The 26093-nt window shown below is 40.0% G+C and overlaps 2 protein-coding genes across 5 annotated transcripts in view; one reads left to right on the top strand and one right to left on the bottom strand.

The window, feature by feature from the left end:
* Positions 1-3408, top strand: part of COL17A1 (collagen type XVII alpha 1 chain) — a 62765-nt gene extending 59357 nt beyond the window's left edge. For both annotated transcript variants that reach the window (XM_027647773.1, XM_027647772.1), the window contains exons 53-57: positions 534-953; positions 1145-1285; positions 1869-1931; positions 2164-2235; positions 2402-3408. In XM_027647773.1, coding sequence (XP_027503574.1) covers positions 534-953; positions 1145-1285; positions 1869-1931; positions 2164-2235; positions 2402-2448 — 743 coding nt within the window. In that variant the 3' untranslated portion in view covers positions 2449-3408. The remainder of the gene's footprint in view (positions 1-533; positions 954-1144; positions 1286-1868; positions 1932-2163; positions 2236-2401) is intronic.
* Positions 3409-6721: 3313 nt separating this feature from the next.
* SLK (STE20 like kinase) overlaps positions 6722-26093 on the bottom strand; it is a 47457-nt gene continuing 28085 nt past the window's right edge. The window contains exons 7-18 of one of the 3 annotated variants that reach the window (XM_027647769.1): positions 25955-26036; positions 24859-24987; positions 21554-22951; positions 20112-20242; positions 19711-19834; positions 19257-19436; positions 13825-13954; positions 13458-13582; positions 12353-12541; positions 11097-11222; positions 9459-9572; positions 6722-8876 (exon numbers count right to left, since the gene is read on the bottom strand). In XM_027647769.1, the coding sequence (XP_027503570.1) occupies positions 8730-8876; positions 9459-9572; positions 11097-11222; positions 12353-12541; positions 13458-13582; positions 13825-13954; positions 19257-19436; positions 19711-19834; positions 20112-20242; positions 21554-22951; positions 24859-24987; positions 25955-26036 (2875 nt within the window). In that variant the 3' untranslated portion in view covers positions 6722-8729. The other 2 variants (XM_027647770.1, XM_027647771.1) reach the window with 2 other exon arrangements.

The following is a 26093-nucleotide window of genomic DNA, read 5'->3' as shown; positions in this document are numbered from 1 at the left end:
CCAAGGTCCATGTTGTGACACAACAGGGACAGGCACTGGGCACTTAAAATTGGCCTGTGCTGAACAGCGAGTCCCCAGTAAGGACACTGGCAGAGTTTTGCCATGGGAAAAGCATTTTCTTTGGCAAGCACCTGCCCCCAGAGCAGGGGTTGGAAGGCAGCACTGAGGCAGCTGTGAAGCAGCTTTGGTCTGAGCTCATCCTGCCAAGTCACCCAGGGCAGTCTTTCAAAAACATGAGGCTCTCCTCACTTTTGGGAGACTGGTCACAGAATGGCTGTTTTGTCAGAGGTGCTGAAATTAGCCCGAGAGGAGTGCACCCTTCTGCAAAGTCAGTGGGCATGTTCCCAAGATTGGGCACACAAAACTGTGGGAAGGAGGAGGGTGCCACCTGTAGAGATCAAAATTGAAGTACTTGCCTGCTGCCTGAGAAGTGGCACTGGATGAGGGTGGGTGGGACAGAATTTCACTCAGGTGGTAGCACAGGACCTTTGCCAAGCCCAGTGTCCCTAAAGTTCTCCCCTTGTATTTTGCAGGTGATGAAGTTCGAAGCTACATCTCAGGGCCGCCTGGGCCCCCTGGGCCACGGGGACCACCGGGACCCAAAGGAGACAGTGGCTTCATGGCTGGGTCTATGTCTTCATCCTACCAAGGGTTACGGACTTCTGAGCGCTCGCATGGAGGATCCCTTGGTGCTGAGGGCTCCCATGGGGGGTCGCTGGGCACAGGCAGCTCATATGGCAGCTCCATGAGCAGGATGTCCTCTTACCACTCCTCAGCGGGCAGCGATGGCACTTACGGTGCCTCCATGGGTGGTGATGGGACTTACGATGGGTTGCTGACAGAGGAGGAATCCCACAGCAGATCAGCAGGTTCAAGCAGATCCTATAGCAACTCCTTCTCTGGTTCCCTGGATTACAACGAGCTGGCACTCCGTGTGTCAGAGAGCCTACAGAGTGAGTGAAAAGCATGCTTGTCCTGACCTTCCCTGTCCCAGCCTACAACTCCTAACCCCCTGTGCCTGCTGTCATGCTGGTCACTTCCCTCCCCTTCCTGCTCCCTACCACTCTCCCTTACACCTTCCTGCCTCAGCATCCAGCCAGAGTTCTCTTAGAGCTCCTTTCAAATGACATCTTTAATTCCTCAGGCCGAGGTATTCTTCAGGACCTGATGTCTTACACTGCACAGGGACCTGCAGGTCCCCCAGGCCCTCCTGGTCCTCCTGGCATCAGCAAGGTCTTTGCAGCCTATGGCAATGTCACTGAGGACCTCATGGACTTCTTTAGAAGTAAGTGACGCTGACTTGCCATTTTTGGCTCATGCATATGAGATCTCCCCAGACTCTCACAGACCTAATGATCTTTTCACCTTTGCATGTTGCAAAAGCCAAGGTACACCACTGGAGGTGGATGGTCTTTCAATCTCCTTCCTCCCTTGCTGGGGAGGTGCAGTCTTATCATTAGGAAGGACATCAGTTTTTCCCACTATTTGTAAGAAACTCATCCCAAACCCTGAAGGTCTCCAGGCTTGCAACCTGTGTGGCCCATTTTAAGATGGCTGGGCTGGCACACGTACAAATACATGAGTCAACTGCTCACTCTGCTCTCAGATTCCTTGCCCTGAGCACAGGCCAGCTCCAGCCCTGGTGACAGCCAGGACACCCAGACAGGGTGGGAGAGCAGGGCTGGTGAAATGCCATCACAGCCTATCCCTAAAACTTTGCTGGGACCAAAACCATTTGTGAAAAACTTTCTCTGTCAGTCTCATCCCATCTAACTGAGAGAAATGACCTTCCAGTGACCCACTGCTTCTCTGAGTAAGCACAGTGGTTTGTCCCTCTCATTCATCCTCTCCTTCATTTCCCTCTCCAGCATATGGTGCCATCCAGGGGCCACCCGGTGAAAAGGGAGAGAGGGGTTATCCTGGACCCAAAGGTAAGGCTTGCCATCCTTTCCCTCTTTAGCCCTGTGAGGCCCAGGAAGCAGCAATGTGACCACAGAGGTAGTTGGCACAGCACTGCTCAAGGTCACACCTTCCTACAGCGAAGGTGGCACCTTCAGGATCTCAGCCAAAACGTTGTCCTGCCTTGGCCTCCCTTACCCTGGTCTGTCCCTGTCCATGAGCCACTTGTGCTCAAGGGCAAACTTGGTCTTCTCATCCCTTTAGGTGACCCTGGGCCAATGGGCCCACCAGGACGACAAGGGCACAGGGGACTGAAAGGAGAGAAGGGAGAGAAAGGTATGAACACTTGCCATCCCCAGGAGAGCAGGGTTTGCCTGTCAGGGAGTGAAGGATTCCCCAGGCACTAGCCCATCACTGGGAATGGCTGGAAAACACTCTTTTGGATCTTTTGTCTTCCTATATGAACTCTTCAAATAACTCTTTTTTACTTTACTGTCTCTAGGTGAACAAGTGTATGTTGGCAGAAGAAAAAGAAGTGTTGGGGTTTAAGGAAAGAGGCAGCTCAGTTCTGCACAGGGCAGCAATCCCAGCAGCCTGTAGAGAAGTAGCCTGAGTCTTCACTGCCTTAATGCTAAACAGTCCTTTGCCACTCAGCTGACCCCTTAGACTTGATAGTTCAGTGTTGCTGCAGAGATCTGAATGTCTCCTGTACGTGTCCAGCATGGCCCCAGTGTGGGTGTTTGCTCCTGTTACTGATGTTTGGCTGCCTGACCCTGAGCTCCCAGGCTGACAAGGGCTTCCTGTCTCACCTAGTCCAGGCTTCTTGTATTGCTCCCAGCTATGTAAAAACCTGATTTTTTTAAACAGGTAGCCAACTATCCAGCAAAAAAAAAAAAAAAAAAAAAAAAAAAAAAGAAAGCAATTCCACCCCCACCAAATGCTGTGCTTTGTCAGGGATCAGATGTAGGATCAGCCCACAGGATACAAGACCCTGCAAGACACCCTGGGACTGAGCTTGCACCGCACTGGGATTCCCTCTCCACAAACCCTGCTGGCCCTAAGTGGGAGGCAGCAGCACAGCAAGACAGGACATGCACAGGGACCAAACAGAAGCACTTTTAAAAGTCATTTGTTTATCTTTTTTAAAATATTTTTGTATTTTTTTCTGGTTTTCTAAACACTGGGGAAACATAATTTTAATGTAAAACAGCCCAATTAAAGTGTGTTTTTAAGCCAATCCCTGAACTACTCAGGACCACCTTTCTGTGCTTGCAGGTTGCGTTGTGGGGCAGGGTGAGGCACCTGAGAGGGGTCTGAGGTACAGTGGTAAAATACAATGGCACAATGTTAAATACTTTTTATGCTCAGTTATTATAATAATTCTAAGTTGTCCCCTTCACTCCAACATCACTTGTATTTCATGCAAGTTTTCCATCAACAAAACAGAGACAATCTCAGCAAACTGTGATTTTTATTGTATTTACAGCAGAATTATTACAATATTCTACAGAAAGCCATGAAATCAATTACTTTTAAAAACAAGACCAAAAAAAAAAAACCAAACCAAAATCATTGTATGGCTGCTACTGCAAGTTCACTTCCACGAGCTGTACAGAAACCCTTAGCCAATTATTCATCCATCTCATGATTTTTGGTTGCTTTCTGTAAGGCAAAAGTAACTTGTTTTGCAGTTAACACAAAACATTCAATGAACTGCTGGGAGAACACGAGGCCGGCGGTGCCTCAGTGGATGTGCCTTGTCACAGGACTGGGACAGGACTCCTGCTCTGCTTGGCTTGCTGACAGAACATGTGGGTGACAGCTCAATGTTAGATTTCACTCCATGTCCCTTTCTAGTTTCTGTTCTTTCCACCATTTTAGGACTGATACTGTAAAAGAAGCCTTACCACTTAGTTTGGTAATTGGGGAAGAGATTTTGGAAAATCAGAGTAACTTTGGGCTCGGCCACTCCCTTTTGCTTTCGGTACAATGGAAGCACGTGAGCCTTCAGTGCTGAGTTGGGTTAGAGTGTGTTTGTATTCAAGGGGTTGTTCTTCACTGACTGCCCCAATGCCAGATGTGCAAAGGAGCTACAGAAATGAAGCACAAGAGTTGAAGTGGGAGAAAGGGGGTGGAACACAACTAAAAGTTCTGTAAAAGAGAAACACTGTAGAGTTTTCTTTTGTCTTCTCCCCTTTATCTGTTCTCATCTTTTGTAAGATGAGAAACAACAGGGCATCCTGGCCTTGGCTTGCCTGTGAACAAGGAAGGTTATTTCTCTCTGACCTTATTTCAACTGCTGTGAAGATGGCAGAAGTAGTCTGAAAATGGGAAATGTGCACAGACACATCAATGCAAGGAAGTTTCTGAGATCAAGAAGTACAGGTTTTGACATAAAATGACAAGAATATAAATGTTAACATAGAAGGTAGAGAACTTATGTACACAGTGACTGTCCTAAACACTCCTCCCTCCCCTTCCTCCAACAACCAGAGTCACTGTCCTCAAAAACTTGCCCCACTTCCCCAGCTGAACCAAGAAACAGGAGTTCAGTGGAAGCAGCCAGCACTGAGCTTATTTGCACATTTCAGTTTCCAGCAAGATCAGTGTTTGAGGTCCTGGGAGCTGCAGCTGCACAGCAGCTCTGAAAATCAGGCTGCCTAAAAGTGGACTTAAGCGCCTGAATTTAAAACACCTTATTCAAGTCTTTCCTATACCAAAGCATCCTTGAAATACTTGCAAGACAGATACTGTCTCAGCTGGAGAACCAGCTTAAACTTCCAGTGTGATTTTGCTGTCACAAAAGACATGGCATGATGAAAGAAATTTCTTTGCTGCTTTGCTTGGCTGCATCTTAGTTAAAGTGCTACATTTCTTATTTATTAAGAAAAATAATTCAGTAGCATGGAGTTGTCATAAAGTCCTCTGGGACAGAAGAATAATTTTTTTAACTGTGTGATTGATTAGATATTGAACACCCATAAATGTAATTTTAAAAGAGTATTAGCTGAAAAGATTATCTGGAAAAAAGGATGCAGTTCAACTGGAATTTAACAGTATTTTAACAGTATTTTAACTGATGTGAAAAATCACTGTGAGTGAATGCCACCAGTCAGGACAGCAGCCCTGCCACCTTGGAATTGGAATTCAGGTGTCAATTCAAACAAAGCTTTTCCTTCAGAAGGCATTTATAAATCAGGGTCCATCTACTCAATCATAACAACCTTAATATCATATCTTTACATACCGTACACGCTTCTTGTGCATTCAGCAGAGACAGCAGAGCGCTTGGAGAAGGAAAATTTGTTTTATGGGAATCAGAGAGGATCAAATGTTGGAGTATTTCTCCCTCACTGAAGTAAACAGCAAAGTTCCCCTGGGACACCAGGAGGCCAAGGCCTGAGCCAGACCAATTCCCCCAGGACTGTAACCTCTCCTCAGCCAGCCCCACTCAGGAGAGATGTAGAGTCTCCTCAAATCAGGGGCACAGGTGCCCCCAGAGATCTCCCTGGGCTACCGGCAGCACTGCGTTAGTCGAGGACTGGAGAGCCTGCACACAGCTGAGCTCCAGGAACTCAGGACGTGAGCAGAGCCAGGGGCTCTGTCCTTACAAGGCCCTTTCCCATAAAAGCTGACTTAGCAGATGCCCAAATCTGCTTTCAGAGCTCAGGAAGCACATGTGAAGTCTGACCCCATCAGAGGCCAGGGGCCTGCAGGCAGGTTTTCTGTGAGGATCAGCTGTAAACACAGGAGGACAACCCATACACTGACTGCAATCCAGGCACTTATTGCCTTGCTCGTTTTCCTGTGGACAGTGTTTATGATGTAGTAAAACACAAAAGGTGAGAAAATACTGATTTGTGGGCAGCTTTACAAGAGCATGTGGGGACAATAAGATCTGCCAAACACTCAGTAAGAAAGCACATTGTTTTGGTTGTGGAAAACACATCTAACTACCCTGGAGATGGAGCTGCTAACATTCATTAGAGGGAGGTGACATGAGACAGCACAGAGATTGGATTTTGTATCTCAGGAGATCTCTTTTGGGCCTATATGAAACTAAATTAATTTGAATTTTCCAACACTGATATAATATTGTAACACCTCTTTCATGTTCTGCAACACTTATATCCAATTTTATCAGTCTAAGTGTATAAGTACCCATGCTAGTTCCCGTTATCACACATAAAACATATTTTCATGCTTGATATCAATTCTCAGCACAGTTCACATGGCTGCAACTGCTTCACAGTGCTCCCCACTTGAAGAGATGAGCAAGGTTTCCATCACCACATCTGATCTCTCCCTTCATCACACAGCTCAGTTACAGTTATTTGTGCAATTTACAATGAGATCAGATTGCTGGGGCCTATGTGAAAAGGATCTTCAAATAAAAGATGTAAGAGATTTAGACAGAGGTAAACAAAATGCCAATATACATTAGCAAGTTATCACTGAAACTACCAAAAACGTAAGGAGAAGATTATTAACATAGTGTAGTGATAGGACAAGGAGCACTGGGTACAAATTGCAAGAGGGGGAATTTAGGATAGATATTAGGAAGAAATTTTTTACTGTGAGGGCAATGAGGCCCTGGAACAGGTTGCCCAGGGAGGCTGTGGATGCCCCAACCCTGGAAGTGTTCAAGGCCAGGCTGGCCTTGAGCAACCTGGTCTAGTGGAGGTGGGGGGGTTGGGACTAGATGATCTTTAAGATGATCTTAACATTCTGTGATTTCCCTCTGAGGAAAATCTGCCTGCCCTGCCTACTCCCTGAGTAAAGCACTGAGCCTATGTCATACGGAACTGCAAACAAATTCTGCTAAATAGAACTGAAGATTATTTAATGTTATCTCAGTAACAGTCAATTTATGAAGGTGGAGCTTAAAAAACAAAAGTTCTTCAAAGACTTTTTTCTCCCTAATGAACAAACAATTCAAAGAACTTTGCATTTAGCAACAGAGAACATTCTAGAGATATGGTGTGTGAATTTACAATAGTACACAATACACATTTATAATAATAAAATGCCAGAAATTAAGGCTAGCTATTAAAGTAATTATGCTATCAAAAAGTTACAAAATTTAAATTAAAACATGCATTTTCCAATTAATTTTTTTCTGTGCTGTAAATTAAGTGTCTTCATTGAGAAGGTTTCGGTTCAACGTCCAAGGATTTCAGCATCCAAGGTTTCGACCACAGCTGATTATAAAGTCCTGTGTTAATTTATGAGCTCATTGACATGCAGCAACACAGTTCCCATGAAATGAACGTCGTGTAATGGTCACCAGCCACACATTCAATGCAAGAGAGCAAAACAAAATGGTTGCAGTTGATGCCCGAAGAGACATGAGAAAGTCAGGCCTCAAACAACAGAAAGCAAACACTATTTTACAAATGGAACTCCAGCACACCCAAGTACAGCCTTAAATACTGTGTCTTGATATGACTCAACCTCTAACCACCAAAAGGAGTGCAGCAAAAATCGATCTAACACAGCTGTATTTCCCTATCTGCTACATGAGAAACATTTCAGATTTTCCACTGCAGATCAGTCAGGTAAATAAGTTATTGTACATCTATGAACTTAAAAAATAAAACCTGCCTATGTTAGTAGGTGGCAACACAAAAGCAAAACACCCAGCTTCATAGAGGAGTTTGTCTATATATTTAACTTAAATCTTTCCACAAAATAAAATGACTAAAATTAAAAAAAAATTTGAATCTAATACTTCTAATGAAATCAGACTTTAGTCATGATTATTTATAAATATGACCATCCACCTCCACTTTTCCAATGGAGTTTAAATGAACAGGCTTTGGTAAGAACAGAACAATGGCTCTACCCATTCCAGGTACAGTTAGAGAAACCATGTGCATTTTGCACCCTGCTTTCTAAAAAATACATTCTACAGTTTTTCAATTTGTAGAACTAACCACCTGTAATAGCAAAGGAAAATAACAAACTGTGCATTTTAAAGTTAGCATTTCTTTCACCTTTACATATTTTAGTGCAAAATATTTTAGGGTGAGGATTTACAACCAAAATGGCAGTAGCAGCAAGAAATCTTGTTTTGTACAGTAACAACAATGCTAAGGAGTTTTGTTTTTTTAAATGACAAAACGTATCCTGTTACCAGGATCAGCATATCTAAGTGTTTCAGGCACTGTATTAATTAAACTAGCACCCCATTTCATTATGGAACTAATGGACAAAACACGTCATGGAGATCAGCTCAGTTTAATTTATGCCAGAGGTTTCTTTTGAAAGATATTACAAAGGCTTTTGCTTTTGCCAATTGTGTTTAAGCATAAGGGTTTGTTTCTCTGATTACTGGCATGTTCTTAGCAATTAGTTTCAGTCCTTGCCATGAAGACACTGCTCAACATTATGAAACTTTAAACCTCTCATGGCATTTTCAATTGTGGAATTCTCTCGTGGAGAGATCTGATACTTAAAAACACAGTAGCAGAACTAATATTACATTGTTTAAATATTCACATGAGAAACCATTTTTTTCTGTGATGAGAAAGAGCACAACTAATATTTCAGGTTTAAAGTCAAAACCATAGGTAACATACTTTTAGAGACCGAGATAAAAAGCCCACTTAGTCTTGAAACACCTGAAGGACGTAACGTTACCATTGTACACCAACACTGGGTTCGTTTCTTCTGCTCAGAGAAGTGAAGAAACTGATGTGACACTGATTGTCTCCACTGAAAACAAAAAGCGCGGGGTCCTCGGATGTACACACGCCGCAGATAAGTCAGGTTAGATGGGTAAGGATGGAGAATTCCAAATAGGAAAAAACCTACAGCAGTTCCCAGAGTTATGACCCAGTAGAGTGAAGGCTGGGGATTGGATAGAATTTGGAAATCCGGCTTTGTGTTGAAGGATTAAGGCATTCAGATTCTCCAGTCATTTTAAAGAAAACTTCCTGTTCCTGCAGTTTTCTGGCAAATTCTTCTTCCAGCGTCTAAAACCAAAATCAGATTGTCACAGAATTAACAAGGCAAAGTACAAGAAACCCATTATTGTGGTGATATATTGTCTGATATAATGCTGTAACTTCATAAACATCATCAAGAAAAGTCACTCAGCAAACATGAAATTGTAAGACACCGCAAGCCAAGAACATCATCTGTCTGTAGGACATTCCCTGAACTGTGTGAAAATCTAGCATTTTCCATTTAAAATAAAATATAAACGCCCAAACCAACCTCCTCTATTGCTCTTAAGCATTCAATTTTTGGAGTAACCCACTGGCTTCTGAAAGAAATCTGGGTTTAGGAATGCATGTCCAGCTAAGTTTTCCATGCAAACACACACACACACACATGCTGCAGGAGGGAGTCCTGCAAGAGGCTGGTAACACAAAGACTGTTTTGTTGCACCTGCCTTTTGCTCAGGTTTGCATTTTTTAACATCTTTTATTATTCAGTGAATTATAACAGCTTTGTATAGCAGCTTGATTCTCCTCTGCAATGCTTTTGTACTCTCTATATTTGCTTGATCAAGCCCTTGATTATTTCCCGATTCCAGAACTGCTCCAATTTACCTTTTTTCTCGGTCTCAATTTCTCTCTCCATTCCTTCAGTTCTTGGCTGTGCTCTTCATCCAGTTCTTTTAGTTTCTGAGTCTCATGTTCAACCAGTAGATGGCATTTTTCATTCTTAAAAGAAGATACAGATAATCCTTATGTAAAACTAATTCAGATTAGGCAACTCAACATTTGTACAGTGACATATGTTGTCCTAATTCTTTCTAATTAGCTTATTCTGTGTAAATAGTGACGTGAATAATTACAAGATAAAAGTATGTTACGAGGCTGCATTTTCAAAAGCTGATCTTTCCATCGGAGCCAATTGAGATAAGAAACTCAAATCCAAACACTGCTGAGTGCCATTAAGGCAGAAGCTGAGTGTTACTCAAAACTGTGTTTCACTGCCTAATAATGCTTTTCAAGGTCAGACAGCATTTCTGCTTTGCTTTCTAAAGACAGTCTCTACAATTTATTAAAATCAATTACATTAAAGACAAAGCTGTTTTTTGGAAATATTTCAACTCTTGGTGCCAAGAGCTGAGATGAACAAACAGGGTTTAGAGAGGGGAGAAATGTGATTGCAAAAGTAGCCTAGGAAAAGGATAATCAAATCACACCTCAACTCCACATTTCTCTCAGTAAGGTACCCAGGCAACTGCCTCCCTTTCAGAGGACTTCTGAAGCATAGCAAGAAAAAAATTAAGTATTTGGTTACATCAAATCTTTGCTTTTTTTTAAGAGCAGTTGGCAGTGGTTGTATTTCTAGAGTCCCAGTCCCAAATGGCTCTGATGCAGAGCACAGAACCACAGCAACAGAAATGACAAGCACTTGGCTGGACCCAAGTGCAGCAAGGGGCCAGTTTTCCTTGTGAAGCTCAGAGCAGCCCTAATCTGCTCAATTTTCTTGAGCTGAAACTCTCACAAGACTCCCACGGTACTTGGGGATTTACTGAGGCATATTAGTGGCACAGCCAGGGACTGTTTCTGCAGCATGTAAGAAAGTGAACTGAGTGAACGAGCTTCATTGGTTGTTGCACGACTTCTCTAAGCAAAGGTTATCAGCAGGTGATCATTAATGCTTTAAAACTTCCTCGTGTCCCTGAAATAGGGAAAAGCTGATTTAATGGAAAAGGAGATCTGGCCTCTGGTATACAGCAGAAACTTTTACTAAATGCATACCAAAAGGGACAGAACAAAGTTCCTTACGGCAAGAAGAGAAGTCCTTCTAAGTACCTTCCAGAAGCTCATGTACAAGTGGCAGCACTTTGTAAAAATCTCCTCATTCATGTATTGCTGCAAACATCTCGCTGGTAATGCCAGGTGCTGCCTACCTCTGTTCTGATTAATTACATTTCAGTAAAAGCAGGTTACAGGAAATGTTGCCTACAGAAAATAGCCCTGGGAACTTGACAGATATTCCAGAAGTCATCATCTGTTTCTGGTTCATGCTCTTCTTGCATTTAAAATGATTTCTCATTAACTGATGGAAGCATATGAATGTGGTTAAGCAGTGTGCTGCAGGCCTTCGAAAGCAAAGTTGAAACTCTACGCTGATCAGTAAAAATGAAGGAAAAGATGTTTCTGCTTTGCCTGCATCCGTTATTAACCCGAGTCTTCCCACTGAATGGTCACTTAACATCATCTATTTTTAACCTGTAACTGATGCAGTTCCCTGATGTTTGCTTCACACTGCAACTGAAGGTCCCGCATTTGGTTTTCGTGTTTCTGATGCTGAGCCAGTCTCTCGTTCTTCTGCCTCTTTTCTTCTTGAACAGCAAACTAAAATTGAAAATAAAAAGATTATTTATATTGTGCCTCTGAATACAACAGTTTACATGAGCCAAAGAACTGCATGTAACAGAAGGAACACGTACTGAGAAGAATGGTTTCAGAAGATTTAAGCAATAATTTTCTCTACTCTTTCTTTTTTAAAATCTTTACAAAGGGAGTGCCCTCACAGTTTTAATTACATTTCTCTGTTTGCACTCTGATTTTTCCTTAAAGCACAGCACATTTCACTACCAGACTCCTGCAATTATCTCCCTCTGAAGGTAAGTGACACAGCAGTGCTGCTGCAGGCGTTGGTCGAGGTTGGTGTTATACAGCTACAGGACATCTTATTTTCCAGATTTTTCATCCTTCCAATGCTCACCATATGAAACCATGACTCGGGACTTTGGTGCATCTCTAGAAAGCAAACCTCTCAACATCTTCACAGCAATCCCTTTTAAAGAATGAGTGAATACCTACAGTTTTAGTTCATAAATTCACAAAAATCAAGCATCCTTAAAAATATTTCACAGAATCACACAACGGCTGAGGTTGGAAGAGACCTGCAAAGATCAACCTCCCCACTCAAAGCAAGGTTGACAGGAACAAGCTGCACAAGCCCGTATCCAGTTGGGTTCTGGGCATGTCTGCAACCTCTCTGGGCAAGCTGTCTGACCATCCACACACTAAAGAAGTGTTTTCTTATGTTTAAGTTGGATTTTCTGTATTTCAGTTGTGCCTGCTGCCTCTCACACTGTCACTGGGCACCCTGGGAAGTCATGCTCCACCCTCTTTGGGTACTTATGCACATGGATAAGACCCTCCTCCAGGCTGAGGCATCCCAGGTATTCCAGGTGGCTCCTCATGTAACAAGACCCACGAGTCCCTGGGTCAGCTTCAAGGCCCTTTGCAGGACTTGCTCCAATAAATTCATGTCTGTGTTGTTTTGGGAAGCCCAGGATTGGACTCAGTGCCCCAGAAGAGTCTCACCAGTGCTGCAGGAAAGGATGATTTCCTCTGACCTCATCCAGTGCATCAACTCAGATTGGTACCATCTGTGAACCTGTGAGAGTGCACTCCATCCCATTCTCATATTTGGCATTTACACTATACAAACAAAATATTAATTTAATTATTACCTGCTTAATTTTTTCACGATCTTGGTCTGGAGAGGCTAAGGAATTGATTCTTAAACTTTTCTTAAACATTGCCATGCGAGTCTTTGCTTCACTTCGCTGGATTTTAGGCAGTCTGGCTCTTTCCTGAGTTTGCTTGTTCTTTAACTCCTCAATAAGGCGTTGATTATATCTCTGCATTTGTTCCGTTTCCTGAAATGGTAACCACATGGAAATGTTACAGAGTAATCATCAATGTTATACTATCTGTATCTCATTTCCTCAGTAAGCACCTGGTGTGAGACAGCAACAGAAACCAGTCCCAGCCTCAGCAGCACCAATGGGCAGGAGGGGCTTCTTCCAGAGCACTCTGGATCATGCCCAGCCCTGATGAGATTCTTCAACTAATGTGAATACACATATATTTTACCAGTGGTTGCTCAACTCCTGAACTGCCTTTTAAAAAGTCTGTTGTTCAAAGGGAGAAACTTCTGTGCAACTGAGCTCCTGGGCTGCAGCTGTGAAGGGGCAGTTTGCTGCAAAAGCTGTGAAAACAACAGCCAATATGGGATGAACCAGAGTGGACAGGAATAAGCCTTCAGTGGAGGCTGTTCATGTTCTGATCACCAAGGAGATCCTCTAACACCTCCCTATTAGTTTACAGTTTCAAAACCGGAACTATTTTCTTTAGAGTATTCTATAAAAAAACAAATAAGGATTTTACAGGATTTAGCTATAAAGAGACAGTTGTCAGCTACTTGCCCAATAGCTAATCCAGTTTATTCCACTCATTTAATTCCAGGAACTTCTGAGCAGATTTATTTAAACACAAGTCAAAATTGATTTGGTATCTGAGCAGAATTCAGTATTTTTAGTAGAAACAGGTTGATGTTGTGATTGGTTGGGGTTTCTTTAAGAATCAAAAGAGAAGAATATTACTAGTGATACTTCTACATACTACTAAGGTATTTGAGTATGATGATTAAGATATTTTAGTTTCAACAGCTTCAAAATACTTGTGTGGGTCTAGTCTGTGCAAACAAAAAACTACCAGAAGAGATCATAAGACTACTGATAAAAAAACTGGACATTATAATACACAACAGGATATGTCAAAATCAACACTAACTTTTTCGTGCCTCTTAAGCAGTTGGTGTCTCTGCATGAAGTACTGATCTTTGAGCTGCTGTTTGAGGAGCTGGTGTTTCTCTTGCAGATGCCGCTCCTCCAGTTCCCAGATTGCAGCTTCACGAGCTGGAAAAAAGAGGAAGCTGGTTCAGAAAGTTCAGTTTGCTGCCACACACTGCTTCCCAATCTACCTGCTGGTGTATGTTTAGAAGTAGCCTACAAGTGCATTTTGAAAACAATGCTATTCCACAGAAAATGCTTTTATTACCATTGTAAATTAGTCATGAAGGTCTTCTTAGAGTGAAGACAGAATATTGTTTTATTAAAACACAAGGGCCTGTTTTTAAAGAGAGTCTGATGTTGGATACCTCTCATGAGCTGCTGTTTGTTGTTGAGGCAATCTCGTTCAATAGTGGCCAGTTCCGTCTTCTGCTGCTGAATAATTTTCTTCAGAGATGCATCCAGTTCTTGTTGCTGCTTCTGCACAAACTCCTGCTCCTGGTAAAAACCAATAAAAGTAAATTAAATTTTGTTCTTCTAACCACATTACATTTTAATGAAACTCCCAGTTCTCTCAGCATTAGCTATATATGAAAACAAACGCATCTATGAAATTTTGAGCTAGCATGCCTTGACTATCAAATTATCCATCTTTCGTATTCACTATTTACAGAGTAGGTAAGAGCATATTTAATATTTAAATAATACCTTCAGAAGTAAGACCAAAGGCAACAAACTAGCCAGCAATCTGCAATTCATTCCATCTCTTGTCTCTCCTCAGAACACGTTGCAGGTTCAGAGCTAGCAAAGACAAGTGCTCAGTATAAAGCTGATGTCATTCTATCGAGAGTTAATTATTCATGTAGGTAAGAAAATAAAGGTATGTATGGTTATTTTGTTTTGGGTGATTAGTTAAAGCCTATTTATTTACACAGATGGGTTTCAGATTTGTGTGGTTTATCTTGTCCTGAAGGTAGAGGTATTGAGGCTGAGAGTTCTGTAGGTCCACTGTGCAGACACTCCATGGTTCTGCAGGACTGTCACTCTGTCACACCTGAGCTGAGCTGGCTCTTTGCAAAGTGATTTACCACCTGCCTGACACAGTCCCCATATCACCTGCATCTTCCCATTATCCAGATTGCATCCCATCATGAAAAGCAGGCAGCAGAAGGAATCCCCCTCCCATGCCCCTCCCCAAGCAACCTTACTGTTGCCTTTCTTCTTCCAACTATTAAAAGCCACAGCCATGAGCAAGTGAGCATGCACACCCTCCCCCCGTAAGAACGAGAAATTAAATCAGATGCTTCTATCACACAATATCAAAGGTCAAAAGAAAGGACAACTCAGGGTCCTGTCAGATCCAAGGGGAGGTGCTGAAGCACCTGCTGCTCTACACAACAAAGCAACACTAAAGATGGTCTTAATCTTGGAAGGGAGCTGGGAAAACTGGGCTGCAGCTGATCAGTGGAAGGGTTCCTGAGCTATTCTTATTTTTTTTCCGAACCTATGGTACTTGCTAATAAGAGTTGTCAGGTGGAATTAAATGTTCATTTAAAGCACTTTTTATCATGACCAGAAGAATCCTGGTTTTCATCTTCACGGAAAGTTATTAATAGATGAGGTTTTCATCTCTCTCAGTGGACAGAAGAGTTACACTGAGAAAGGTAACACAAAACCAGAGGTGAAGTAAGTTGCCAGTGACAGACCTGAGGGTACAAAAAGAACTGGAAGGTGATGTCTGTAAATTAAGTGAGACATACTAATCAAATATATGAAATGATGAAAAATACTGTTGTTTCCCTTTCTAGATGAAAAGGATAAGAAGACTACGAGTTTATTATTCTGAGGGTGTAGATACATAATTAACACAACGTTTAATTTCCTGGGAGTTTTTTGATTTGAAGGGAGTAGGGGAAAGCTGTTCTGGTGTAGTCGTGGTCAAAAAATGATTAGGCTTGAGCTTTACACTATCATTTAAATATCACTGCTCCTCTCTCTAAATCTTAAGAACTTTTATACCTGCCAGCACTATAAGATAAACCAGGCAATCTCAGGAAACACTCTGGCCTTCCCACATCTACTCAAGTATCACACAAAATAAAGGTCACCGAGTTTACCAAAGAACATGTAGGTTGTTTCAAAGGCAGACAGAGCAAGACAGCTCACCTTTTTCAAGCTACCATTTGGTTTTGCCCAATAAGTATCTTAAAATAAACTCAGATATCTTTAAAATACATAGTTTCACTGCACACACAGCATACAAGTCACACAATGTGTCTCACATGTGCTGAACAAATAATAAGCACTAGAGAACAGTATCATATTGCATATGTGAAATCTCAGTGTTCTGCCCAGACTAAACAACTAGCGTAATTTTGACCTTTTGACAACGAATAGTTGTCATCATTACAAATTTGTGCTAATCAGTTTGGAGACAGTAGTGACATTGATCAGCACATATGATCAGAAAGAGAGGAGAAAACACACGTCTGGAAAATTAGGAAAACAAAACTTATGTTGTTTTGCATTTTAAGACTTACATCCTGCATTTGTGCGTTGAAAAGCGTACACGAAGACAACTGAAAAGACTGAATCATAACCTGAGCAACGCCCTGTGGGACACAATGTACTTCCTATGTCATGATATAATGAAATATATTTTTATTCTTAAAAAAAGGAAGAAATTATATCTGCTGTGTGTTAGTAATAAGCATTTAAAATGTCAAGGCTCAACACAGAAGTAGATATGACAATATTCTAAAATAAAACATCTGCACCTTGTCTAGTACTTATCATTCCAAGTAAGGATATTTCACATTTAAAATTTTCTCTTTCACCTCTCTTCAACAAAGAGAAAGCAGCAAAGTAAATAAACCAAGTTGCTACAAACACTATGAAAAACTAGGGTTTTGTTTCTTTAAAAAGTTTAGACAGGTATCTCTGGCATAGGGAGAGCACTGCAATTCAATTACATTCTATCTTGGGAAATCCCCTCTTAAACACATAATCAAATAAAGTTGCGATTATTTTCCACTAGGTCACTCAAATAAACAGTTAATCTTAAAGTTACTCAATCCAAACCTGCTCTGCTGTGGTTGAAACTCACTCTGTACAAGCTGCGGACGACAAAAAGCCAATATTTTTCTAAAATATTTGCCCTCTTTTTAGCTGGGTCATAAAAAAGCAGCAAGTCTGAAGGCATGAAATTGTAGATGTCTTGCAAACTTTCTGTACACCTACACTTTGACATTTAAATAACATTTTACCTAATCTGTTCTGCTTCTATAAACAAGATGCCTCGTGCTTACATATTATATATATTTTCCTCTCCTGCACTTGTGTTGTTCAAAACTTACTTCTGACTATAACCTTCAAAATCCAAAGGACCTGTGGGGTACTTACCACTCGTAAAAGCACTGTAAATAAACCTGCTGTAGAAAATCACCATTCTTTTTCAGTACAGCACACAAAACATTCCACTTGACAGTACAAACCTGGGAACCGCTGCTCCTACATGTCTACCCAGTTTAGTCTATGAGATGTGATATGGGAGTACTTGAAGGAAGAGAGCAGTGTAGGGTTAGTTTGAGTTAAGTTCCATATTCACTCAACAACAACAAGAAGTGAAATCATCAAGCTGTGTGAATACTGCTGCCTTTTGTATTTTAGTAGCTTGAAGCTGCCATTGTTACCTGAGCATGCTGGCTTTGTGCAAGCTCCTCTTTCTTGCGTTTCATGAGCTCTTTTCTCAGCTCTTTTGGTGCTTTCTCCACTTCACATAAAACCTACAGTGTATATAAGCATGCAGAAGGTGGCAAAAAGAACACTTTTTCTCCACAGCAAGCATTACTGTGAACACAGGACATGCAGGTCAAGCACTAGAGGTACTGGGAAGCATGCATTACTTCAGTGGCAGGGATGTTAGTTTAGTGAAAAGAGCTTAATGAAAAGAGAAGGAACAGTAGGTGCTTTATGCATGCCAGCAGTGCAGAAAGGAGGGATGTGCCAGCCGCTTTTTGCATGCAAATGCTGCCCAGTGCTCTCAGAAATGGAATCTCTCGCTTGTGTTTCCATGCAGCAGCCAGAAGAGTCAACAGTTAAGAAAACCACCACCTGCAAAAGTGGTATTTTCTTGAAGCATTATGGCAAAAGGACTACAGAGTATGTTCACCTCATAGTAAAACTGTGAAAAACAGTTGGAAGTTTAAAAAACTTCCACTGAAAACCAGCTATTTCTGACACTGTCTATAACTTAAATTTACAAGATGCCATTATTAGTGTCTCCAGCCATAAATGACATCTACACAGGTTATGTCTTTAAAATAATAGCACAAGCAAACAAAGTATTATTTGGTTGCAAGTGTTTGGTTCTAAAGAATTTAACGCAAAACCCACCAATAAGTATATTTTCAAGAAACTATTCGTGACAGTATGCTGGGATGGAACGTGTTTCAGTTCAAGGTGAATTAGACTAGATTAGCTGAAAGATTCTAAATATAACCTGGCTAAATCAACTGACTATTAATCTGTTAATTTGCTAATGTGTTTTATTTGGTTTTGAGACTTATAAAAATGTAGCATTGCATACTCCAGTGTAGCATGGATAGTTTTAGAGCACCAGCTGCATTTTCCTTCAAACTGTACATCGCCTTTTTAAGCTTTAAACACAAAACTATGCACCCAGAAACAAATGCCTGTTTGTTTAATAGTGGAAGCATCATAAGAAAACAGAGTCCAAATCACCACATGCTACTCCTGTTTCCATGAAAGAACTGTTTTTAGCTCAGAGCAATAAGTAAAATTCTCCCCGCTTTCCCATGTAAGACCCAATCACCAGTAAATAGAGAGAGACTCAAAAATGCAAGAGGTACCGCAAAAGAAGAAAAATTGTTATTTACATTTGAGCATACGGTTCAAACTGAATATAACTTATTTCTTTAATGCAGTTTTGTGCAACAGGATCATTCTATGCAAAAGCATGGACACTACAGCTTTCTAAAGAAATCTGTGTCTAGTAACTATTAGAGGAAACACTAGAGCTATTCATATACAAATGGGCACTACACAACTGATCCAAAAATGAAATAGAACAGCTTTTAAGATGCAAAATCCACATGGAACCACATCACCTTCTTTTACTCTAATGCAAGCAAATTAATAGCACAAGGTGTCATTGTCAGTTGTCGTTCATTTTGCCTTAAGTGTATGACATGTATGAGATTAACTGTAGAAGATTTTAGGTTGTCCACACTTCTCTCTCCTAGCTTTCTTTTTGGAGCTAAAAAGCCAAATCCATGTTACTGCTCTCACTTCATATAAAGAAATTCTAAACAATAACAGCATACGCTCAATGAAAATCTAACAAATTAACAAAAAAGAAACATATCTGAAATTAAAGTGGTTCTCAGTAATAATCAAGACTGTATTATTGTCTTCAAAATTCTAATCTGATAAGTATTTACTAAGTACCCATAGCTGGATTTGTTTAAAGTAGAAAGCTCAAACATTTTTCACAGTCTTTAAGAAAATACTTTTTCTTGATTTAATATGAGAGAAAGTATTTTATTAAATATTCTGTGAAAAATAAAGTCTACTAACTTGGTGATGCTTTCTAGATTAAGTCAATACCTCAATCTTCCTGTTAGCTGTTTATATTTCACTTGAGGCAGTAAAACAAGAAACAATATTGACTGCTAGTAACACTTCCACAGGTCAGTTGACAAGGTTTCTGAGAGACCTAATCTCAAAACTGTTTACTATGCCCATACTCCTTATTTTCTATATTGTCATCGTCTCTTACCTCTTTTTTCTTGTTTTTCAGCACGTTCTGGAATTTGGACAATTCCTTCTCCTGTTCTGCTTTGATGCGTTTTGCCTCATCCCGTAAGCGGTTCGTGTGCTCCTGTTCCAGCCGCTCTATCGTCTGTTTCTGCTGCTTCTCTAGGTTTTCGATTTCTTGATCGTACTGTCGCTTTTTACTCTGTGAAAATAATTTGGCAGCTTTTTTTGGGAAACTAAGTTCTGTTCAATGCAGTGCTGTACCACAGCAGGGCATGGCCCTGATGAACTGTTCTGGCAGGCAAGTTCCAGCATACAAGCTGGGCACCTCACGATGCAAAATACTGCTTTTTATTAACAACAATGAAGGCTAAGCTACAGCCATCATAAAAAGAAACACCTGATTGCTGCTAGCAGTATTCTGCCTACTCCATCAAGATGTTGTATTTTAAGAGCAGCAAAATCCAGAAACTCACTGTCATTTCCTGTTCAAAACGTCTGAACATCTGTTCTCGCTGTTGCAAAAGCTTATTACTGAGTTGCTGCTGGGCTCTCTGCTCCTCTTTCTGAAGAAGTCTTAGTTCTCTTAGCTCTTGACGTCTAATAAGGAAAAAGAATCACTTAATATTGCTGGGAAAGCAAAAGAAGAGGAAAATTACAAAAGACAAAAAGGAGCATCTACAATTTAGGTCCAGTAAAACTAGTTTTGAATTGACTGTCCCATGAAGAAACACTTTACATTCCTTTCTACTAAAAAAATACCGTAAATTAATCCCTAAGTATTTCTGGAATAAGATCACTAGCTGCCTTTTTTTATTCAAAGAGAAAAAAAATTAACTGCCAACCTCTTGAAAATTTTACTTACACAAACACTTACCTTAGGAATCGCATTTCTTCACTTTTCGAGTCATTTTCAGTAACTATTTTTGATGTGGTTACACTCACTTCTACTCCATCAACGACAAACTTCCGAGTTTTCTTTAACGTTTTCTTCTGTCTTCTAGTTTCCTAAATAAAGCATTTTTAAGTTATTCTGTACTTATTTAAATTACATTCTTTTTCCTCCTTTTTCTTAATATTAAATTAGATCAAATATTTCTGTGAATGCCTACTATATAGTAATCTGGAGTTCTCACTTATCAGGTATCTCACTAATCAAGTGAGAACTTGAAAAATTCTATTAACTGAAATTTTCTTTCATCAGCAAAGGAAAACTGTAATTATTGATTATCCAAATTGCCAGAAGAAAAAAATTAATCTAGATAAACTCTGAACAAAACTGATGGAGTTTTATTTTCACGAGCTGAAGACAGCTACAGTTCCTGTTTGCTTTTGATCATGATCTTCCCAGTCACCAAAAAAAGACATTTAATTCTGAAAAACAGTTCCAAAACAGAAAATAATTTACTCACCTACTTACTTCTGCTTTGGAAACAAATGAGCTAGTCTAATTTTTTTATTCATATATATCAGTCAAAAATCATGTGATGAGATCGCTGACAACTGAAAAAAATCTCAATTCTCAAAGCTGCTGTTGTTTCATTATAAGAGAAGAGACACCCCGGCCGAAACTGCATCTCCACTGTGTCAGGGCTACTGCAAACACCCTGAAATCATGTTTAGCACAGCTATGCCAAGCTATGGGGTTTTTGTTTGGTTGGTTTTCTAGGTTTGTTTTTCTTCCATTCAAACCCATGTTACACAGTTACTACCTTAGTATGGCTATAATTATATAAGTATACAAATATAAATATAAAGTTCATAGCCTGGAATGTGATTCCTCTGAATAAGCTCATTCATACCAGCATTGCTGCATTGACACAGCACAACCACAGCAGCAGTGTTTAGAATAAACAAACCCAACAGAATATCTGCCTTGGATCTCCCAAATCTAAACAGAGAGACAGATGATGGAAGCGACAGGAATTCAATATAAGATTAGATGTCACAGGAGATTTTTCCCGTTAAACAGGGATTCTGTGTTGAGTAAGGTATTGAACTCGTCTTCTTGAATATCAGCTCTGAACTACAACCATTCACAATTCTTCACATTTCCTTTTCCTGTTATATGCTAGTCAACAGTTTTAAAATACAATTATGCAATAATTTAAGAAAATAATTAGCATAAATGCCAAAATCCAGATATTGTCATACCGTGCAATTTAGAATACTTTGGTTTCTACAAAGTTAGTTTTGTATTTATGTGCCACGCTAGTTGCTCACTCAACGCTTCGTTGCAAAAATCAAACTTGGAGGTAATTTTAGGGTCACACTCACATGAGAATTTATATAAAAAAACATATGATTGCTTACACTTACCTGCAAAGATATTGATCCTGTCTCTTTGTTCTTACTAAGGAAACTAGAAATTGATAAGTTCAAATCGATGCTGCTGTTATCAGCTGTAGAACCTGTGCCTGAATCGGCATCATTTTCCTTCACATTCTCCGACTCTACCTGCTGGGAAGTTTCAGTATTGCCTTGATTATCCGTTTTGACTTTCTCATTTTCTTCAGTGCTAATACTAATACTGGGGACTGCAGTGACTTCAGAGTCATCAGCTTGTTCATTGACAGTATTTTGAAGCTTATCCTTCATTACTTCATCAGAAGTAACTTCCAAACGTTCTTTGTCTGTCTGAATGTTGTCTTCCTGGATACTCTCAGGTCTGCAGTCTCCTGAATTTTGGTCCATATCAGTCAGGTTATCCACCACTTTATTAGAAATATCCTCAGGTTTGCTCTGTATTGCCTTCTGGTCTACGACGTCTTTTCCAGAGTCTTTGATCTTTGTTTCCTCCGTGTTGCTTATATTACTAATATCCTCATTTTCACTTTCTGCCAGTTTCTTGTCTACTTTGATCACTTTATCTTGGCTTTCTGATAGAGTTTCTTCAGAGCTGATTATCTCATGGACCTGCTTAGCCTGACTTTCCACTGGTTTATCCTCCAGCTCAGGTATTTTATCCCCATCACTGATCGGTGTTTCAGCAATACCACCAATCTCCTTAACGTTGTCAATTCCATGCTTTATTAGTTCTTTTTCTTCATCAGACACTTCGACTGTAGCATTAGGTAGAGCTTCTGTAGTGGTGTCTATTGTTGCCTCTTTCTGCTCCTCATTTTTATTTTCCTTTTGCTCTGTATCTATATTTTCTACAGGGACCTTTTCTTCCTTAAGTCCTGAGAGATCTGTTCTGTTCTCCTTCTCTTCTTTTTCACCAGTTTCCTTAGAAATGCCTTCTTCAGTTTCTACACTATTTTCAGTTGTGGGTACTACTTTCAGTTTATTATCTTCTGTCTGTTCATTTGCTGTGGAATTTTCTTTCTCTATTTTTAGGTTGGGTTCATTCTTTATTTCTGGTTTTGTTACGATGTCAAGTTCTTTCTCTCCTTTCTGGGGTTCTGTATCCTTATGTGGTTTTTCCAGGCTTTCTGTGTCCTTTTCTGCTGGCCTTATTTTGCCTTCCTCATCTTCACCAGCTGGCACAGAACCGTTTTGCACTTCCATATCGTTAACGGTAGGATCGCATATCTTATCAGCTGTTTTCCTAAATTTAATGTCCTCAGATTCGTCCCCAGTTGTTTTGTCCTCAATTGCATTACTTGCTGTTTTCTCAGAGAGAGATTCCAGGACAGAGGCATTCTGTGAAAGTTTATCCTCTTCAGAGCTGGCAATGCTAAGGTCGGAGGATGCACGCTTCTCTGCAGGTAACTGCTAAAAAATTAAAGGAAGAGAAACACTTAAACATTTTGTAACTTAATCAAAGCACAGTTCTATGGAAGAATACCTGAACAGAGATTAATACTGTATTTACAGGCAAAGAATTTGATAACCTCAGAGTACTTCACTTGGCATTACCACAGAACAAGTTCACAAAATGCAGACAGGCCCTGAACAGAAAGTTTCACTACAAACCTCTTCCATATGTCATAATTGAATAAAATGCACTATGATTGAGGGAAAGGCATTATGGTCATCAGCCACTCTTCAAGAGTCTTTTTCTTTTCACATTGGTTTTTTTTTTATCAGTTCAGTTCCTCAGTAGTCCCAGCTACAGTTGGATTTGAAAGACACGTCTTTGTGCCAGTTTGGCTAGAAAAAAACTGTGTAGCTTCAGTTAGTGCAGCACTGATAAAATGAAATTTTAAGACCTTCTTCTACTTTGCTTTGTGTTCTTTGTTAAAAATGCCTGAAATTTTTTTATCTATTTTTTAATCACTGTAAAACTCCATTAAAATGGTGAAAACTTCCAGCAGATCTGATTAAGTGGCAATACAGAACTACAACAGAAACAGTTACCTCACTGTAGAAACTGGTACTGTCAGAATATGAATGTTATCAGATTACACACAGACATACAAAAGAATATAATAATAAAGTACCATTTTAGCCATAATTGACCTTTCACTCTTCAAAGTGATTGTGATATCTCTCTGTCTGTATTTACTGTCAGAACCCTGTAATTTGCAGATCAGGCTCCTGATTTGCCACTGGGAACATCCCAGGTTAGCTGTTGCAGCAAGCATGGGTTTGATCACACATTTCTTACTTTACGGGTTTCCCAGGCACACATAAAACAATTCCTTTTAAGTCAAAATTGCATTTCAAATATTTCTTCACAGAATTATTCTAGAAGCTTAGTGTTGATCTTCAAGGAGTGTTTAAAGCTACCACAAGCAAATAATGTGAATGTATCTACCTCACAGTTCTTAAAATGCTGCTTTTGAGCTATTTAACTGAGTCACAGGTGGACCTCACTCCAGCCCTCCTAGGGATTGATGGCTCAGCAGTTCATCAGTGGAAGGAGGTGGTGGATGATCCTTAGGATACAGAGAATAAGTCCTGGATGAAGCTGGTGGGAATGAACACTTGGAGATTTGCTGGGGTGGACTGGGAGTGGGGTGTGAAGGTCAGGGGATATGAGCAGTGTGGTGACGGGAGAAAAGGAAATGAAGGAATCTGCTCCTGCTCCTGCATTTGGCTCCTTCACCAGGACTGGTAATGGCAGCTCCTGACAACGCCGGGCACTTGCAGCACTCAGGTCAGGAAGAACACGGCCTGAGCACTCTGCAACCTGCCACCCCAGCACTGAACATCGGGGCTTCCCCCTCTGAGTAACCGTATTCGCATTATAAGATTCTTAAAGCATCTCCAGAAATACATCCATAAATGCAATCCTGCCTTTGTAAAATATGGGGGGCTTTTGTTTTTCTTTTTTTTCTTTGACAGCCACACTGTAAAACCTAGTTTATAGCACAATAGTCAAATACCTTTCTTAATCTTCTAAACACTTCATGGAATAAAAATGCACGTTCACTCATACATCTAGTCATTTTGACTTAAAACCATTTACACAAAAATCAGTATCCCACTTTTAAAATATCACATATATATGTAAAAAAAATGAAGATGTTAGTCTTTATTAGTTATTATTTCCTACTAGGAGTTTAGGAACATGCTAATTTTGAAATTGTTGACTACTTATTTCGTATATAAGGTTGGAGTATGTTTACGATGTTATTTTTAGAAGACTTCTGCAAAAGTCAGCTAGTACATCAGAAACAGAATTCTCCATGGTAAGCTGGAGATTGCATATTTAAAAAAGCAAATTTTAAACTGACCAGAGAATTCTCTGTTTCCTCTTCTTCATCCTCATCTTTACCATCTTCAACTTCTTCTGTAACTTCAGCCTTAGCTTCTGCAATCAATTCTCTTATTGGTTTATTGGAAGTAACAGTAACAAATGGATGCTTGTGAAAATAAAAAAATAAGCAAAGTATTAAGTGCTGACTTGCTAAGTTGAAAGAAACACAACTTCAGAGAAACATTACTGTGCTTCTCTTAAATTTGAAGATTCACAATTAACATTAATCATAACTGTCCTAATACATTTTTTCTGCTGAAGCCTTAAAATCAAAACATTTGTATTCAAGCATATCATGTAAGCAATCTAACAAACTTGCTAAAAATATAAGTAATTCATTTATACTGACCTTTTTCACAATCCAAAGAATAGAAGTAGAAATATTTTTAAAAAGATTATTTTTCTTGGAAACAACTTTCATTTCAGTTCCACAGTTAAATTATTTCCTGATAAGCTTTATCTAGGATGACTCTTTCTAGAAAAAAACGTGCTTCGTCCCTAGAACAATTTTTCCTAAAACAAACTGGAATTCTATTTTTTTTCTTCAAGAGCAAACAGGTACCTGTTCTCCTACTGTCTGAATCTCCTTTCTCTGTTTGGCCCTGCTGCTTAAATCTACTCAACATATGCCAGATGGATTGTGGATGAGGTAAATGGGTGCTGACGTTAAACAGAATCAAATGTACCTGGTCACATCTATTCCTGTTCAGCTGTTCTGCAGTGACAGCATTACAGGCAGGGCTGAGTGCTAAAGCTTTTAGAACACCTGTCAGCAAATGACTACGCACGTAAATATTGCCTTCATCCATTATAGCTACCAAAGTATAATTACTTACACAAAGTAATTAGTTATATCACATCAAAATATGTTAAACAAATAATCTGATCTGCACTTGGTATCATTTAACCAAATTTTATCAAAGAAGGATCAATGCATCAATTTTAAAAGTAGGTTGTGTATGAACACTCGATTTGAAATAATTTAAATAATTACTATAATACTGCTCTGCTTTCAAAAAGTATGAAATATGCTTGCCTTTAAACAACAGTTCTGAACAATTAACTCCTCCTACCTGTAACAGTTGAGTTGCACTCCACCTTGCATCTACATTCTTTTCCAAACATTTCTTCAGAAAATCTTTAAAATCTGACGACCTACAAGAAAAGCAAACAGGTAGTGGTTGTTCTTCTGTCTATTCAGACTAACATATA

This window comes from Corapipo altera, unplaced genomic scaffold (genome assembly GCF_003945725.1).
Source record: "Corapipo altera isolate COAL_440 unplaced genomic scaffold, ASM394572v1 56, whole genome shotgun sequence".
In the NCBI taxonomy this organism is placed as follows: Eukaryota; Metazoa; Chordata; class Aves; order Passeriformes; family Pipridae; genus Corapipo; species Corapipo altera.
This window is presented reverse-complemented; position numbering and strand designations above follow the sequence as displayed.